The following is a 16892-nucleotide window of genomic DNA, read 5'->3' on the forward strand; positions in this document are numbered from 1 at the left end:
GAGCTGATGTCATCATGAAGGGACTTTTAGATTTTCTAGATATGAAGAGATGCAAAGATTGGGATCATGAAATCAGTTCCTGAAAATATCTAACTATCTAAAGGCCTGTTCTGTCAGATTCTGTGGAGCACAGAGTGCCTCACTGTCCACCCTAAACTCCCTCGGGTTGTTGAGTGTCAACAGCTGCAGCAGCACAGGGTTCAGGCTCCTCAGAGGCAGATGGCAAATGCTCTTGTTGTTGTTCACTTCAGTTCAGTTCAGTCGCTCAGTCGTGTCCGACTCTTTGCGACCCCATGAATTGCAGCACACCAGGCCTCCCGGTCCATCACCAACTCCCAGAGTTCATCCAAACCCATGTCCATCGAGCCGGTGGTGCCATCCAGCCATCTCATCCTCTGTCGTCCCCTTCTCCTCCTGCCCCCAATCCCTCCCAGCATCACAGTCTTTTCTAATGAGTCAGCTCTTCGCATGAGGTGGCCAAAGTACTGGAGTTTCAGCTTTAACATCAGTCCTTCCAAAGAACACCCAGGACTGATCTCCTTTAGAATGGAATGGTTGGATCTCCTTGCAGTCCAAGGGACTCTCAAGAGTCTTCTCCAACACCACAGTTCAAAAGCATCAATTCTTTGGCACTCAGCTTTCTTCACAGTCCAACTCTCACATCCATACATGACCACTGGAAAACCATAGCCTTGACTAGACGGACCTTTGTTGGCAAAATAATATCTCTGCTTTTCAATATGCTATCTAGGTTGGTCATAACTTTCCTTCCAAGGAGTAAGCGTCTTTTAATTTCATGGCTGCAATCACCATCTGCAGTGATTTTGGAGCCCCATAAAATAAAGTCTGACACTGTTTCCACTGTTTCCCCGTCTATTTCCCAGGAAGTGATGGGACCGGATGCCATGATCTTCATTTTCTGAATGTTGAGCTTTAAGCCAACTTTTTCACACTCCACTTTCAGCTTCATCAAGAGGCTTTTTAGTTCCTCTTCATTTTCTGCCATAAGGGTGGTGTCATCTGCATATCTGAGGTTACTGAGATTTCTCCCGGCGATCTTGGTTCCAGCTTGTACTTCTTCCAGCCAGTGGCAGATGCTCTTGGCAAGTGCCAGTCTGTAGTTGAGACAGAGGATGGGCTCTAGGCGCACAGGCTTCAGTAGTTGCAGCACATGGGCTCAGTAGTTCAGTGCACGGCTTAGTTGCCCCTCGGTATGTGGGATCCTCCCAGACCAGGGATCTAACCTGTGTCCCCTGCATTGACAGGTGGATTCTTAACCACTGGATCACCAGGGAAGTCCTCAATTGTATCATCTTAAACTGGCTTTTATATTCAGCTGCTGCCCTCCTTAAGAACTAAGATCTCCTGCCATTGCAAAGGGGAATTGAATAAAGCTTTGAAGTCTCTAGGGGGTGATGAGTCACAGTTGGAGTGCTTAGAGCAGTGGCTCAGATGGTAAAGCATCTGCCTGCAATGCAGGAGACTCAGGTTCTATCCCTGGGACAGGAAGATCCCCTGGAGAGGGAAATGGATGGAGGAACCTGGTAGGCTACAGCCCATGGGATCGCAAAGAGTTGGACCTCACTGAGTGACTTCACTTTTACTTTCTTTAGAAGGGAGATGCTCAGGATTTTCAAGGACAGATGTCAATAAAGTGATTTGTTGCCTGTTTTGGCCTGGACCCCAGAAAAGGAGGAATGGCTTTTCCTCTGGCCCTCCCTCCCTTTCTTAGTTCTTACCAACCAAGCTGGATGGCATCACCAACTCGATGGACATGAGTTTGAGTAAGCTCTGGGAATTGGCAATGGACAGAGAAGCTGGGCGTGCTGCAGTCCATGGGGTCACAAAGAGTCGGACATGACTGAGCGACTGAACTGAATTGGTAACTCAGCTGGTAAAGAATCTGCCTACAAATGCAGGAGACCCCGGTTCGATTCCTGTGTTGGGAAGATCCCCTGGAGATGGGATAGGCTACCCACTCCAGTATTCTTGGGCTTTCCTGGTGGCTCAGACAGTAAAGAATCCACCTGCAATGTGGGAGACCTGGGTTTGATCCCTGGGTTGGAAAGATCCCCTGGAGGAGGGGATGGCAACCCACTCTAGTATTCTTGCCTGGAGAATCCCCACGGACAGAGAAGCCTGGTGGGCTACAGTCCATGGGGTCACAAAGAATTGGACTTGATTGAGCCACTAAGCCCCGCACACATTGCTTTTATGTGAATTCTGAAGAGTAAGAACTCAGAAAGGGAGGGAGAGCCAGAGGAAAGGCCATTCCTCCTTTTCTGATGTCCAGGCCCAAACAGGCAACAAGTCAATTAGCAACGTCTCTCCTTGAGCAGCCAAAACAGGCAACAGGTCAGTTAACCAACATCTGTCCTTGAGCAGATGTTGAGTGGTACCAGGGAAGCCCCTAAATGCTGTGTATAGGGAGAAGCATCTCCTGTGGATAAAAGAGGCTCTTGTGGACAATTCTGGAGGTCTCGTGACAACTTCTAACCTTATTTCATGGAAATTTCCTACAGCTTGACCCCCTGGAAGATTTGTGGGCCGAAGTCCATTTTTAAAGTTGAGGACTTCGTGGTGGACCATGTCTTTGTTTTGACTCTAGAGGCCTGAACGTTACAGCGTACTCAGGCTGTCTTCTGTTTGTAGGTCAAGTTCTGTCTTCACGGCATTGAGTTCACTGGCTAACCTGTGAAACACCCATCATCATTAGAGAGCACTTGGTAAACATTCGTACTTAGCTGGGTTAAAATTAAACAGGCAGAGTATAAAGTAAGCACTTTCTTGGTCCATGGTCTCCTGGGAATTAAAATCTAAAGTGTGAGATTAGGAGAGAGTGGATCCAGATAATCCAGTCTTCTTCCAGGTCTTCCAACATGTTGTTTCTTTGTATTGTCAAAAGGAAGAAAGACATACACAATCCTTTTAACTTTGGCAGGTGTGATTTTTACCACCCCCGAGAGAGTTCAAAGATTCATAGGCTCTGAATTAAGGAATGCTGCTTACATAGGCACTGTGATTGGTTAAATACCATTTATGTTTTTGTTGCTTGTTTTATTTATTTTTAGTCTCTTTTGGAATATGGAAGATTATCAATACTTACAATAGAGCACTTTGAATCAAAACATGACTTGTTAGACACAGGATTAGATTTGAATCATGAGCACATTTCTTGTTGAGGAATTTACCCCATGCCCACCCCCACACATAGCACCTTCATCATTTCTTATATGTGTATTTATAGTGAGACCAGGGAAGCCCAGTAACTCAGATAGTAAAGTATCTGCCTGGAATGCAGGAGACCTGGGTTTGATACCTGGGTCGGGAAGATCCCCTGGAGAAGGAAATGGCAACCCACTCCAGTGTTCTTGCCTGGAGAATCCCATGGACAGAGGAGCCTGGTGGGCTACAGTCCATGGGGTTGCAAAGAGTCGGACATGACTGAGCGACTAACATACACATAGGCTGATTTAGATGAAAAAATCTAGTACTTGGCTTTCCCTGGGGAAAAAGATAAACAGTCTGAGTTTTAATATAGCATCCAAATATGGAAGATAGCAGCCCTAACTTCTAAAAAGAAACTGAGCTGTGAAATTGTGCTTTAGTTCAGTTCAGTTCAGTTCAGTTCAGTTGCTCAGTCGTGTCTGACTCTTTGTGACCCCATGAATTGTAGAACACCAGGCCTCCCTGTCCATCACCAACTCCCGGAGTTCACTCAAACTCATGTCCATCGAGTCCGTGATGCCATCCAGCCGTCTCATCCTGGGTCGTCCCCTTCTCCTCCTGCCCCCAATCCCTCCCAGCATCACAGTCTTTTCCAATGAGTCAGCTCTTCGCATGAGGTGGCCAAAGTACTGGAGTTTCAGCTTTAGCATCATTCCCTCCAAAGAACACCCAGGACTGATCTGCTTCAGGATGGACTGGTTAGATCTCCTTGCAGTCCAAGGGACTCTCAAGAGTCTTCTCCAACACCACAGTTCAAAAGCATCAATTCTTCAGCACTCAGCTTTCTTCACAGTCCAACTCTCACATCCATACATGACCACTGGAAAAACCATAGCCTTGACTAGACGAACCTTTGTTGGCAAAGTCATGTTTCTGCTTTTGAAATTGTGCTTAATTCTTACCAAACATCAAAGAGATTGTTCCTTCCTTTAAGTAATGCAGGTCTGGTTAAGCGGTAGAGCAGAGACTGAAATCTGGGTCTTTCTGCTTCCGAATCCATGGTACTTCCCCTCCTCTCTGAGTGTCTGCTCAGCGCCATGGCACTGTGCAGCCATGTATGAGGAGGTAACCCTTTGAAATCGTTGCTGGGAGTATTGATGTGTCTTTCTGTTCTCAGGGATGGAGGGCTGAAGAGAGCCAAGGTGAAGGACGCCTTTAAGGAAGAGCAGCAGAAGAATTACAGCAAAATGATTGTGGGCAACGGATCTCTCAAGTCGGAATTGGACTGAATGCCATCCATGCTTTCCAGAGCTAGTCCTTAGAGATGGAACGGGGTGGAGATTGTTTTTTTTTTTTTTTTTTTTTTGGCGAGGGGAGGAAGGGAGTGTGTTGTTTTGTTTTACTTTTTTTTTTTTTTTTTTTAATTGTTAACCTTTCTGCAGGATGGTTGTCTCTACCTCCTCATGCCAGAGGCAGAACCCACGGTGCCCTTTTTGGCTTTTGTTGGTACAGCATTAGCCGTATGAACTGAAAAGCAGTGTACTGAGTTTGAACTGATTCTGCCTTTTGTGACATGACTGTGGCCTTGTGGATTGAATGACATATTTGTACTGGAAAAAGTTCTTCTAAAACACTTTGGAAACTCATTGTGTTTGGAACTCATTGAGAGGGCAGTTCTCAACAAAATACTCCAAACTTTGTTCACGATTCGTTTTCACACGCCCTTCCCTTCCCACTTTCCTTAATCACTTAAACAAGGATTGCACATTAGGTTCAAATGGCTCTCATGGTTTTGTTCTGCTACAAGGTTGAAAAGAAAAATGGAAGACAGTCTTTAGGAGAAAGGACAGCTTTGTGGCCCCTTGATCTGAAAGTTGAAAGGAAATTAAGTATTTTTTACTGGCGTGTTAGAAGAGACATCCTATTTGGTGAGCTTTACCAAAGAAAAGTGAATCTACATTATAGTGAGAGCATATTTATATGTAGGTGACTTTCAAATAGACCTATGTTAGCCAGCAACTGGTGATAAAGCTTTTAGTTTTCCATGTTTCTATAGTAAAGATCTCTACCTGACGCCTCTCCCATCTGCTGATTTGTTTGATCCATGTCACCAAACACATTTCAAAGAGGAAGAGCCTCTGACAACCACCACCAATAGAGTTGGGGGTGTTGTGAGTGAAGTGGGTGTTGCTGTTCCTCCCCCATCACCCCTTTGTCCTTTAGTTCAGAACTTTCCCATTTTCTTAAACAGGAAAATAAGTGGTAAAATTACCTTTTGGAATCTGAGCCTTAAATCTTTTAAAGGGGAAAATCAGTGTTTCCCGACTGTGCAGCATAAGCAATGTTGATAGCAATATAGTGCCGTCAGAGTGTTATTTCTCTTCTGGGAACCGTGTACAAAATATGACACTGTCTTACGGTGAATATAAATGAATTCTATATTTCTAAACGTGTGTTGTGTTATTTTCTCCATACCTCAACTCTCTTGCCTCCTTTTGATTTTGAGTAAGTTAAATTTTTTTCATATTACAATCAAGGATTGTTTATTTCCTCATTTCAGTGATATAGTTAGATTTTATCAGATTGCCACGGCTGGAAAATGAGAAACACGGACCATTGGTTTTGGTGTGTTTTTTTCCTCTTTTTTTTTTTTTAAGCTAAGTTTGTCTGGACTCTGACTCTTGGACCTTTTCTAGTGCAAAACATAGACTTCGGTTGTTTTGCAAATGAATGCAGGCCCTTCTCTCTTAACTTGAGACAGGCCTGCCCCAGCACTATCAGTGTGTATTCTTCTCATCAAGCCACATGGATTTGATCCCAAAGGAAAATTTGTGAACAGGTGACCATCACGGTCAGCTAGCCTTCTCTTCTCACTTCCCCCCATCTTTTTCCTTGGTTCTTGCTTTAACCTTTGCCCCCACACCCCCAAAAAACTCTCCTGGATGGTAAGCTTTGACCTCAAATCAGTGAATTTGTATGTTGCAGTGACTCTTTTTTTTCTCAGATTTCCTTTTCTTTTTGCTTGTCATATTCAATACAGCTTGAATTAATAAACTCATTTTATTAATTAGGTCAATTCTCAGAAAAGTTGGGAGAACAACTAACAGTTGTTTTGTTTGGATACTGATAATACGTATCTTTCCAAGGGCACCATGAAAGCAGTAATGCTATCACATATTCACTAGAAAATCTAATGCTGTTTTTTTATCAGAATATAATTGCTTTACAATGTTGTCTTGGTTTCTGCTGTACACGGTGAATCAGCTATATGTATAAATATATCCCCTCCCTTGAGCCTCTCTCCTCTGCAAAACCCGCCCCCACCCCCCACCATTCCACCCCTATAGGTCAACACAGAGCACCAGAACCTTTGTCTTATAAGTTTTTGACTTACACAACTAGTTTTCAAGTTGTTTTAGGAATTACAGTATTACTGAAAACATGTTTTTAGAAAGCAAATACTGCTCAGATTTAGCTTATGTTCCCTAGAACACCTTTTTTTTTTTTAACTTGCCTTTCTTTGTATATTATCCCCAGTTTAGAAATATTGTGCCCAGAGTTCAGTATTCCTTGGACTTCTGTAACTATTGGTATATGAAGGGTAAGCAGGATTTGGTAGAAAAAAATCCTGTTAGATAAGCCATTTCATCTAACCCTTTCATTGAGTCTTGTGATGGGCCATCACCTAAAAAAATGTGATGGCCCTTTTATTATTCCTACCCTTTGTTGTCTTGGTGACCTTTATAGACACTGGGTTTCAAGAACACCAAGGGTTTCTGACACATCCTGGCACATATTGGGATTCGATGAGCAGCCATGTCTGAATCAGCAGATAATCGTCAGAGCATAGGGGAAACAGTCTTGAATCACAGCCTGGTGCAAAGAACAGTGGTGAGGAAAGTTTTCTAGTAGAGGCAGACTTGCCAAAGTTTAGTCGACTTGGTGATTTGCACATGCTGCATTTCAGGCATTCTATTGATATCTGGAAATACACAAGAAGGGCTGTTGGTTTATCGTGACTACAGATAATGTACTGGGGTTAGGAGGGCCACCTCTGGACCAGAGTTGGTCTCAGTAGCTGTTTCTAAAATATGATACTTTTTTAAGTGTGGTACTGCAGATCTAACCTGTTTCTTGCTGGGTCTAGTGGCTTATGATAGGAGACCACAGGGAGGATGAGGTGTGAAAACAAGGGACCCTGTTAGGAACTTGACAAAAGCTGTATGCTTGCTTTTTTTTTTTTTTTCGAATACTGGGTTCCAATGGATTGATGCTACTGGTATTTGATGTTATTTTTTTGAGTAATGGTTTGGTTCAGTTCAGTTCAGTTCATTCACTCAGTCGTGTCCGACTCTTGCAACCCCATTAATCGCAGCACGCCAGGCCTCCCTGTCCATCACCAACTCCCGGAGTTCACTCAGACTCACGTCCATCGAGTCAGTGATGCCATCCAGCCATCTCATCCTGGGTCATCCCCTTCTCCTCCTGCCCCCAATCCCTCCCAGCATCAGTCTTTTCCAATGAGTCAACTCTTCGCATGAGGTGGCCAAAGTACTGGAGTTTCTGCTTTAGCATCATTCCTTCCAAAGAAATCCCAGGGCTGATCTCCTTCAGAATGGACTGGTTAGATCTCCTTGCAGTCCAAGGGACTCTCAAGAGTCTTCTCCAACACCACAGTTTAAAAGCATCAATTCTTTTGCGCTCAGCCTTCTTCACAGTCCAACTCTCACATCCATACATGACTACAGGAAAAACCATAGCCTTGACTAGAAGGACCTTAGTTGGCAAAGTAATGTCTCTGCTTTTGAATATGCTATCTAGGTTGGTCATAACTTTCCTTCCAAGGAGTAAGCGTCTTTTAATTTCATGGCTGCAAGCACCATCTGCAGTAATTTTGGAGCCCCAAAAGATAAAGTCTGACACTGTTTCCACTATTTCCCCATGTATTTCCCATGAAGTGATGGGACCGGATCCCATGATCTTAGTTTTCTGAATGTTGAGCTTTAAGCCAATTTTTTCACTCTCCTCTTTTACTTTCATCAAGAGGCTTTTGAGTTCCTCTTCACTTTCTGCCATAAGGGTGGTGTCATCTGCATACCTGAGGTTGTTGATATTTCTCCCGGCAATCTTGATTCCAGCTTGTGTTTCTTCCAGTCCAGCGTTTCTCATGATGTACTCTGCATAGAAGTTAAATAAGCAGGGTGACAATATACAGCCTTGACGTCCTCCTTTTCCTATTTGGAACCAGTCTGTTGTTCCATGTCCAGTTCTAACTGTTGCTTCCTGACCTGCATACAGATTTCTCAAGAGGCAGTATGGTTAGGATGAGATAAAGAGTCATAAAGACATTTTCTAATTGTGACTGTAGCACTAATCAGCTTTTCAGCCTTAGACCAATTACTGCTCTGATTCTCATTTGTCTTTTTATTTATTGTGAAATTCTAGAGCACACACAAATATTTTTGTGTGCATTTATGTGCAGGTATACTTTTAAGGGCAATGATAAAAACAAATACTTTGTTATTGGCATATTTGTTACCAAGCCAAGAAGTAGAACATGACTGTATCCTGGAAGGTATGAAAAATTCACTGTTATTCCATTTATAGTCAGTGGACAGTAGGGTTCTTTTTAGTGTATTGAGACATGCTTGTGTATCTCTTGTTAGACATGCTTAGGAGTTTCTCTAGTTGGATGTGTAGTAGGAATTAGGATTGTTCTAGGATAGGGTATAAGCATTTCAACTTTAGCATTGAAACAGCCATACATTTTCAAAAAGTTTGTACCATTTTACATAAATTACACTATCAGCACTACATGAAAGCAACATTTACATTTGGTAACATATTTGAACTTTATTTTTAATCTTATTTTGTGCTTTCTTGTTGTTTGTTGTTTTGTCGCTAAGTTGTGTCCAACTCTTCTGCAACCCCATGGATTGTAGCCTGCCAGGCTCCTCTGTCCGTGGGATTTTCCAGGCAAGAATACCAGAGTGGGTTACCGTTTCCTTCTCCAGGGGATCTTCCCAGACTAGGGATTGACTCTGAATCTTCTACATTGGCAGGCGAGTTTTTTTTTTTTTTTTTTTTAACCACTGAGCCACCAGGGAAGCCCTGTTTTCTTTCTTACATTTTTAAAAATAGCTCTCTCTCTCTCCTTCTTGCCCTTTTTTGGGTTTATTTCTTTTTCCATTTTCTGTTCTTAAATTGGGGTTTAATGGTCTTGTTTTCATCTGTGGTTACTTTATAAATTTTAACTTGTATACTTACCAGCGTCTAAAACTGATCACTATCCTTATATTCATGAATAAAACAGGGACTTAGAATTCCAATCATTCATTCCTTCTCTCAATTTATATGCTATTATGCATTTAAATTACTTATATAATCACAAAATATCATAATCATTGTTGCCATCATAATCTTTTTTGTAATTTTATATAGTCAGTGTTTACCCATATGTTGACTGCTTTGTTATTCCTTACCTCTTTTATCTCAGTCCGTCCATGTGGGATCACTTTTCTGATTGAGAGTCTCTTGGTGGCAAATTCAGTTTTTGTTTTTCTGAATGTTTATTTATTTTGTATACATTCTTGAAAGTTTTTGCTAGATGTAGAAGTTTATGTTCATATCAAGTTATTTTTCTCAAAAGACGTTAAGGATCATCCCATAGTTGCTACTGAGAAGTCAGCTATGAGGCATGATTATTACTTCTTTGAAGGTAGTGTTTCTTTGAACATATTTAAGGTGATTTGTTTTTGCTCTTTTACCACTTTGCTGGGATGTACTCAGTGTGAGTCTCTTGTTATCTGTCTTGCTTGTGACTTGACTTCTCATCTGTGGTTTAGTATTTTCCATCAATTCTCAGATACTCCTTTCCATAATGTTTCTGTCCCACTTGCCCTCTCCTGTCTTTTTAGAAGTCTGATTAAGCAAGTGCTAGACTTTCTCACTCTATCCTGTATGTCTCTTAACCTCTCTTTTTTATACTTGCCATTTCTTTGCCTCTACCTAGACTTCTTTCTGGAGAAGGCAATGGCACCCCACTCCAGTACTCTTGCCTGGAAAATCCCATGGATGGAGGAGCCTGGTGTGCTGCAGTCCATGGGGTCACTGAGAGTTGGACACGACCCAGTGACTTCACTTTCACTTTCATGCATTGGAGAAGGAAATGGCAACCCACTCCAATGTTCTTGCCTGGAAAATCCCGGCAATGTTCTTGCCCCGAAAATCCGGGAGGGGGGAGCCTGGTGGGCTGCCATCTATGGGGTTGCACAGAGTCGGACACGACTGAAGCAACTTAGCAGCAGCAGTCCTTTCATTGAGTCTTTAATTTCAGTTTTTATAGTTTTCATTTTTATGAGTTATATTTGATTCTTTTTATTTTTATGAGGCTGCAAGGTATTTTATTAAAGATTTTAAAATTAATTCTTTAAAGGGCGTATTGCTTAAGATCACAGTGTTTAATATTTTTTTAATTAAAATATAGTTTTATATTCATTTCAGTTTTACAGCATAGTGATTCAGTATTTTCACAGATTATACTCCATTAAAAATTATTACAAGATGTGCTTATCCTTGTTGCTTGTCTGTTTTAAACATAGTAGTTTGTGTCTCTTCATTCCATGCCCTCAGTTTGTCCTTCCTCCTTTCCTCTCCCCGTTGGTAATCACTAATTTCTTTTCTATACCTGTTAGTCTATTTCTGTTTTGCATATACATTTATTTTTTCTTTTATTTTTTTGTCTAAATTGCAGTGTAGTTGATTTATAATGTGTTAGTTTCAGGTGTATAGCTAAGTGATTCAGTTGTTCACATATCTATATCTGCATCTATATATGTCTATTTGTTTCAGATTCTTTTCTAAGTTATTATAAGATATTGAATACAGTTCCTTGTGTATTTGATTCTTTTTCAAGAGTGCTTACTCTTTAGTAAGTTTTGGAGCATCTTATACATATAGATTTTGTATGTTTTTCCACCTATTCCAAAGTCTTACATCTTTCTTGAGTCTGAGTCTTTTTTTTTTTTCCCCCTCTGTGGCTTCTCATTAAGGGAGTCATTTCTTGTGTGTTTAGAGAGTTTTCATGATGATGTCATCTTTGGAATTATCTTCAAGCTTCAGGCCTTCAGATCAAGGATAAGCAAACTATAGCCCATAGGCTGGACCTTGTGCAATATTTTTTTTTAAATTTTGTAAGATTTTATTGGAAGATAGCCACACCTGTTTGTTCACTCACTGTCTGTTTGCTTCTGTGCTACAACTGCAGAGCTGAGCAGTTGCAACAGTGACCGGATTGCCCACAATGCCTAAAATATTTACTCTCTGGCCCTTCACCTGGAATGGTTTGCCTACCTCTGTTCTAGGGTACAGTCAACCTGGCACCGCTTTATACAAACTGACTAGCTTGAGATTTATTGAACCATGTATATAGTGAGAGTGTGGCTTGTCAACCCAAATGAGGTCATCTGGTGGTTTTGAATTCTCTGCCTAATGTTTTTGAGATTCGTCCATATTGTTATGTTTATGAGTAATTCTTTTCTTTCAATTGCCAAGTGGTTTTAAATCCTTAGGGGGAAATTATTTTTCCCTTTCACTTAGCACTAAGGTTTGACAGGCAATTTATTGGGCTGGCATCTGGGAGTGAAGGATGGGTAATTTCTTCTTTCTCTTTACTTAAAAGATGTGGTCCTATGAGATCTCACCCTTCAAGGAAAGAGTTTCTAGTTAGACTTCTCACCTTGGGCTGGTCTTCAACTTTCTATCTGGTCCCTTAGGTCCTTGTTGTGGTTGCTCAGTTGTGTCCGACTGTGATCCTGTGGACTGCAGCACACCAGACTTCCCTGTCCTCTACTATCTCCCAGAGTTTGCTCAAACTAATGTCCACTGAGTCAGTGATGCCATCCAACCATCTCATCCTCTGCTGCCCCCTTCTTCTCTTGCCCTCAGTCTTTCCCAGCATCAGGCCTTTTCCAGTGAGACAACTCTTCACCTCAGGTGGCCAAAGTATTAGAGCTACAGTTCAGCATCAATCCTTGCAGAATATTCAGGATTGATTTCCTTTAGAATTGATTGGTTTGATCTTGGTGTTCAAGGGACTCTCAAGAGTCTTCTCCGACACCACAGTTTGAAAGCATTGATTCTTCTGGGCTCAGCCTTTACGGTCCCTGAAGCTCTGGAAACCACTGCTTAAGCTTTCTTGGCTCAGCCAACACCCTCAAGGTGAAGACCAACAGCTGGCCTCTCCAGGCTGCTTATCTGCCGAGGTAATGTATCTTCCTTCAGTCTTTGGTGTGAGTACCTTGCTAGTTAACGTGCTGTGCTGTGCTTAGTCGCTCAGTCGTATATCTTTTCAACCCCACAGACTGTAGCCCACCAGGCTTCTCTGTCCATGGGGATTCTCCAGGCAAGAATACTGGAGTGGGTGCCATTGCTAGTTAATGGAAGCAGTCAAAATAGTTTTCTTTTATCATATAAAAAGAGGATGGGTACATGTTGGTGGAAATAAGAGTTCTAGAAAGAAACAGCTTTCTAAAAAGTTTCTGAGTCATTATTTTAATATAAAGAGCAGAGCGCTTCCTTTAGGATTAGAGCTTAATTTACGAAGTAAGTACTGTGCTGAAGGTTTTTTTTTTTTTTTTTGTAAGATGAAGTGATAAAAAGGAAGATACAGACCAACACAGGGAAAGCTCTGAAATTCTTAACAGTCACATTGCATATGATAACCTAATGGCATGATGGCAGCTGAAAGCAGGTGCAGTGGTATTTTCTGAATTTTTGGTTGAATGACAAGTTCTCTGACTGCCTATGGTCTGAGTCAACATGGACCGAAGTCCCATCAAAGCCCTTTGATTGCTCTTCACGGGGGTCAAAAGTCTCCTTGATGGGTGCCCCCTGCTGTTGTAGGAAGCATACAGCAGTTCTGGCTACTCAATGGTTTCTTGGAAAAGATGCCCCCAAACAGCTTTTAAAATAGAATATTTATGCCCTGTCTTGGTGAGCTGAAATACCGTGAATCCCGTTGAGCTCTAAGCTGTGATTAGGGTGTGGGGTGCCTGGAAGACGGGGACCAAAAAGTCAGTCTCCTTGCAAGGTGAAATATGATACTACTTTTAAAAATAAGTGAATTTAATTTTTTTGGAGATGCTTTCAAAAGTATATCCCTTCACTTAAGATACATTCTTGCCAGTTATACAAACCAATTGGGAATGATAGCTTTCTTGGGAAAGCCTTCAAATGGCTGTTTCTCTAGCTTTATAAAGTAAAACACATACTTGGTGCCTGCTATGTGTGCCTGGTCCAAGAACATAGCAATGACAAGGAATGACAAAGTTACTGGGCTTACAGAAATCCACAGTAGCAGCTGAAAAGCAAAATCAAGGCACATGTCTGGACAAAACCATCACAAGGGATTCGATATGATCTTTAACTTTTTGTTTTTAATAAGCCTAGGATAGTAAATGCCTATGTATTCTTTAGCATAATTTTAAGAAGAGTTTACAGAAAATTATACTCTTCTTATAGCTACAGTATAGCATCAACTCAATGGAGCTCTGTAACAGGGAGAAGAGAGTGAGCCTAATCTCTATGGAATGCACGCCTGACAGTCAACATTGCCAAGTGGACTGAACATTTGACCTTGGTTAAGACCTGCTTATTATAGCAACCATCTTCTCATGCTGGCAACCCTGACATCTTGTTTAACTGCTCAGTCGTGTCTGACTCTTTTGCAGCCCCATAGACTGTAGCCGCCCCCCTCCCTCAGCTGCCCGCACCCCCCTACGCCCAGACTGCTCTGTTCATGGGATTTCCAAGGCAAGAATACTGAAGTGTGTTGCCATTTCCTTCTCAAGGGGATCTTCCTGACCCAGAGACCGAACCCATGCTTCCTGCATTCTATGTCTCCTGTGTTACAGGCAGATTCTTTGACATTGAGCCCGATTGTTGCTAAATTGGATATAAGTGAGAGTTCCAGACTTCCTAACTGGAAAGAATTTTCTATGCTGGTTGTTTTCAAGGCAGGTTCTGAGGTTGTCCTTGAAGAGCCAGAATTTTGTTTAGGATGGGACAGAGGAAGGACTTTGAAACCCTGTCTTACCCAGGAGGTTCTACAGTAATTTGGTTAATGAATGGAGTGATGAATGAGACGCTGTGGCTTTAACCAATAAATCCCTTGGTTTAATACCTCTCTTTGGGAAATGCTTTAAAAAAAAAAACACCCACTAATTTATTTATTTACTTATTTACTTAATTATTTATTTTTGGCTACGCTGGGTCTTTGTTGCTGCCTGTGGGCTTTCTTTCTCCAGTTGTGGTGAGTGGAGGCTACTCTAGCTGTGGTGTGAGGGTTTCTCACTGTGGTGGCTTCTCTTATTGTGGAGCACAGGTTCAGTAGTTGTGGCGTGGGCTTAGTTGCCCTGCAGCATGTGGGATCTTCCCAGAACAAGAATGGAACCCATGTCTCCTGCATTGGCAGGTGGATTCGTAACCACTGGACCACCAGGGAAGCCCTGGAAAATGCTCTTATTAAACAGTGGTTTTGTTTAGGTATTTTGCACATACTTTAGGTAATGCAGATGATGATTCTGACTCTGCTAGTACGGAGGCCCTGTGCTGCCCAAGATAGGAGTCTGCACCACAGGAGCTTCAAATCTGGAAGTGAAAACAAGCATCACTAACCACAAGAGGAAGTGGCAAGACTGTTGGTTTTTTTTTTTTTTTTTTTTTGGCCCAGGCGCACAGAGGAGTCTGAAGTGGTTAATGCAGGGGATGAGAGGGCGTGTGGAAGGGAGGACATTTGAGCCATCTCTGGAGGGTAAGTGCTCTCTGATGAAATTAGGGAAAATGCAGATGAATGGATTCCTCCGTTTCCTATGTGCACCTGGTACACCACACCCTCCTTCCCCCCACCCCCCACCCCCAAAACAAAAACAAAACAAAAGCCTCAGTAGGAAAGGGTTGTTTATAACCACAGAACTGTTTGTCTGCGAACTGTTTCCTGTTCTTATTTTTAGAGCCATTTACTCTTTCTCTCCTGTTATTAATGCTACCTGAGACAGAACCATCATTATCTCTCACCTGGGCTACAGTAAGAATCTTTCATCGGATTAACCTGCTTCTGCTCTTTTCTCAAAAATAGTCAATTTGGTGACCGCAGATCACCAAATAGCATCCTAATGAATGATTATGATCCTTTATAATCATAGTGGAATCTTGTCACTTGCCCGTGAAATGAGCCCTGCGGTTCCTTCCTCCATGGACAGCTCCGCCCCCTGTGCAAGTTCTGACTCCTGCTTTGGTCCCCGCCCCTCAGCCTTCCGACCCTCAGCATGGGGGCCGCCTTACACTGCACCACCTGTGGCCTTAAGACCGGATGGTTCAGGAAAGGGAGAAGCACAGAAAGGGGAGGTGGGAGAGCCATTCCTATTTTTTGTATTTTGAGGAGGGGACAGCAGGGGCATTGGTTGTGGTTGCACAGTATCTTTTTTTCAATCTTTACTTTCAATCTTACGTGTTTCTTTAAATTATACATAGATAAGTGTACATATTTGAAGATCCCTGGTAGTTCAGATGGTAAAGAATCTGCCTGCAATGCAGGAGACCCAGGTTCAAGCCTTGGTTCAGGAAGATCCCCTGGAGAAGGGAATGCAACCCACTCTAGTATTCTTGCCCAGAGAATCCCATGGATGGAGGAGCCTGGTAGACTATACAGTCCATGGGGTTGCAAAGGGATGGACATGACTAAGCAAGGAGCACTTAAACTTTCACTCTAAATAATTGGGTCATTTTCCTGCATAAATTCTTTTTTTTTTTTTTAATGTGGATCACTTTTAAAGTCTTTTTTTTTTAAGGATTTTAATTTTTTATTTTTTTTTAAACTTTATTTTACTTTACAATACTGTATTGGTTTTGCCATACATCAACATGAATCTGCCATGGGTGTACATGAGTTCCCAATCCTGAACCCCCCTCCCGCCTCCCTCCCTATACCATCTCTCTGGGTCATCCCAGTGCACCAGCCCCAAGCATCCTGTATCCTTCATCAAACCTAGACTGGCGATTCATTTCTTACATGATATTATACATGTTTCAATGCCATTCTCCCAACTCATCCCACCCTCTCCCTCTCCCACAGAGTCCAAAAGCCTGTTCTATACATCTGTGTCTCTTTTGCTGTCTCACATACAGGATTATCATTACCATCTTTCTAAATTCCACATATATGTGTTAGTATACTGTATTGGTGTTTTTCTTTCTGGCTTACTTCATTCTGTATAATAGGCTCCAGTTTCATCCACCTCATCAGAACTGATTCAAATGTATTCTTTTTAATGGTGAGTAATACTCCATTGTGTATATATACCACAGCTTTCTTATCCATTTATTTGCTAATGGACATCTAGGTTGCTTCCCTGTCCTGGCTAGTATAAACAGTGCTGCGATGAACATTGGGGTACATGTGTCTCTTTCAATTCTGGTTTCCTCGGTGTGTATGCCCAGCAGTGGGATTGCTGGGTCATAAGGCAGTTCTATTTCCAGTTTTTTAAGGAATCTCCACACTGTTCTCCATAGTGGCTGTACTAGTTTGCATTCCCACCAACAGTGTAAGAGGGTTCCCTTTTCTCCACACCCTCTCCAGCATTTATTGCTTATAGACTTTTAGATCACAGCCATTCTGACTGGTGTGAAATGGTGCCTCAATGTGGTCTTGATTTGCATTTCTCTGA

The 16892-nt window shown here is 42.1% G+C and overlaps 1 protein-coding gene across 3 annotated transcripts in view; it reads left to right on the forward strand.

The window, feature by feature from the left end:
• Positions 1–5617, forward strand: part of GPAT3 (glycerol-3-phosphate acyltransferase 3) — a 62875-nt gene extending 57258 nt beyond the window's left edge. For all 3 annotated transcript variants that reach the window (XM_027971150.2, XM_042251593.1, XM_042251595.1), the window contains one exon: positions 4346–5617. In XM_027971150.2, the coding sequence (XP_027826951.1) occupies positions 4346–4457 (112 nt within the window). In that variant the 3' untranslated portion in view covers positions 4458–5617. The remainder of the gene's footprint in view (positions 1–4345) is intronic.
• Positions 5618–16892: the final 11275 nt, after the last annotated feature.

The sequence above is a fragment of the Ovis aries genome, chromosome 6, assembly GCF_016772045.2.
Source record: "Ovis aries strain OAR_USU_Benz2616 breed Rambouillet chromosome 6, ARS-UI_Ramb_v3.0, whole genome shotgun sequence".
Lineage (NCBI taxonomy): Eukaryota > Metazoa > Chordata > Mammalia > Artiodactyla > Bovidae > Ovis > Ovis aries.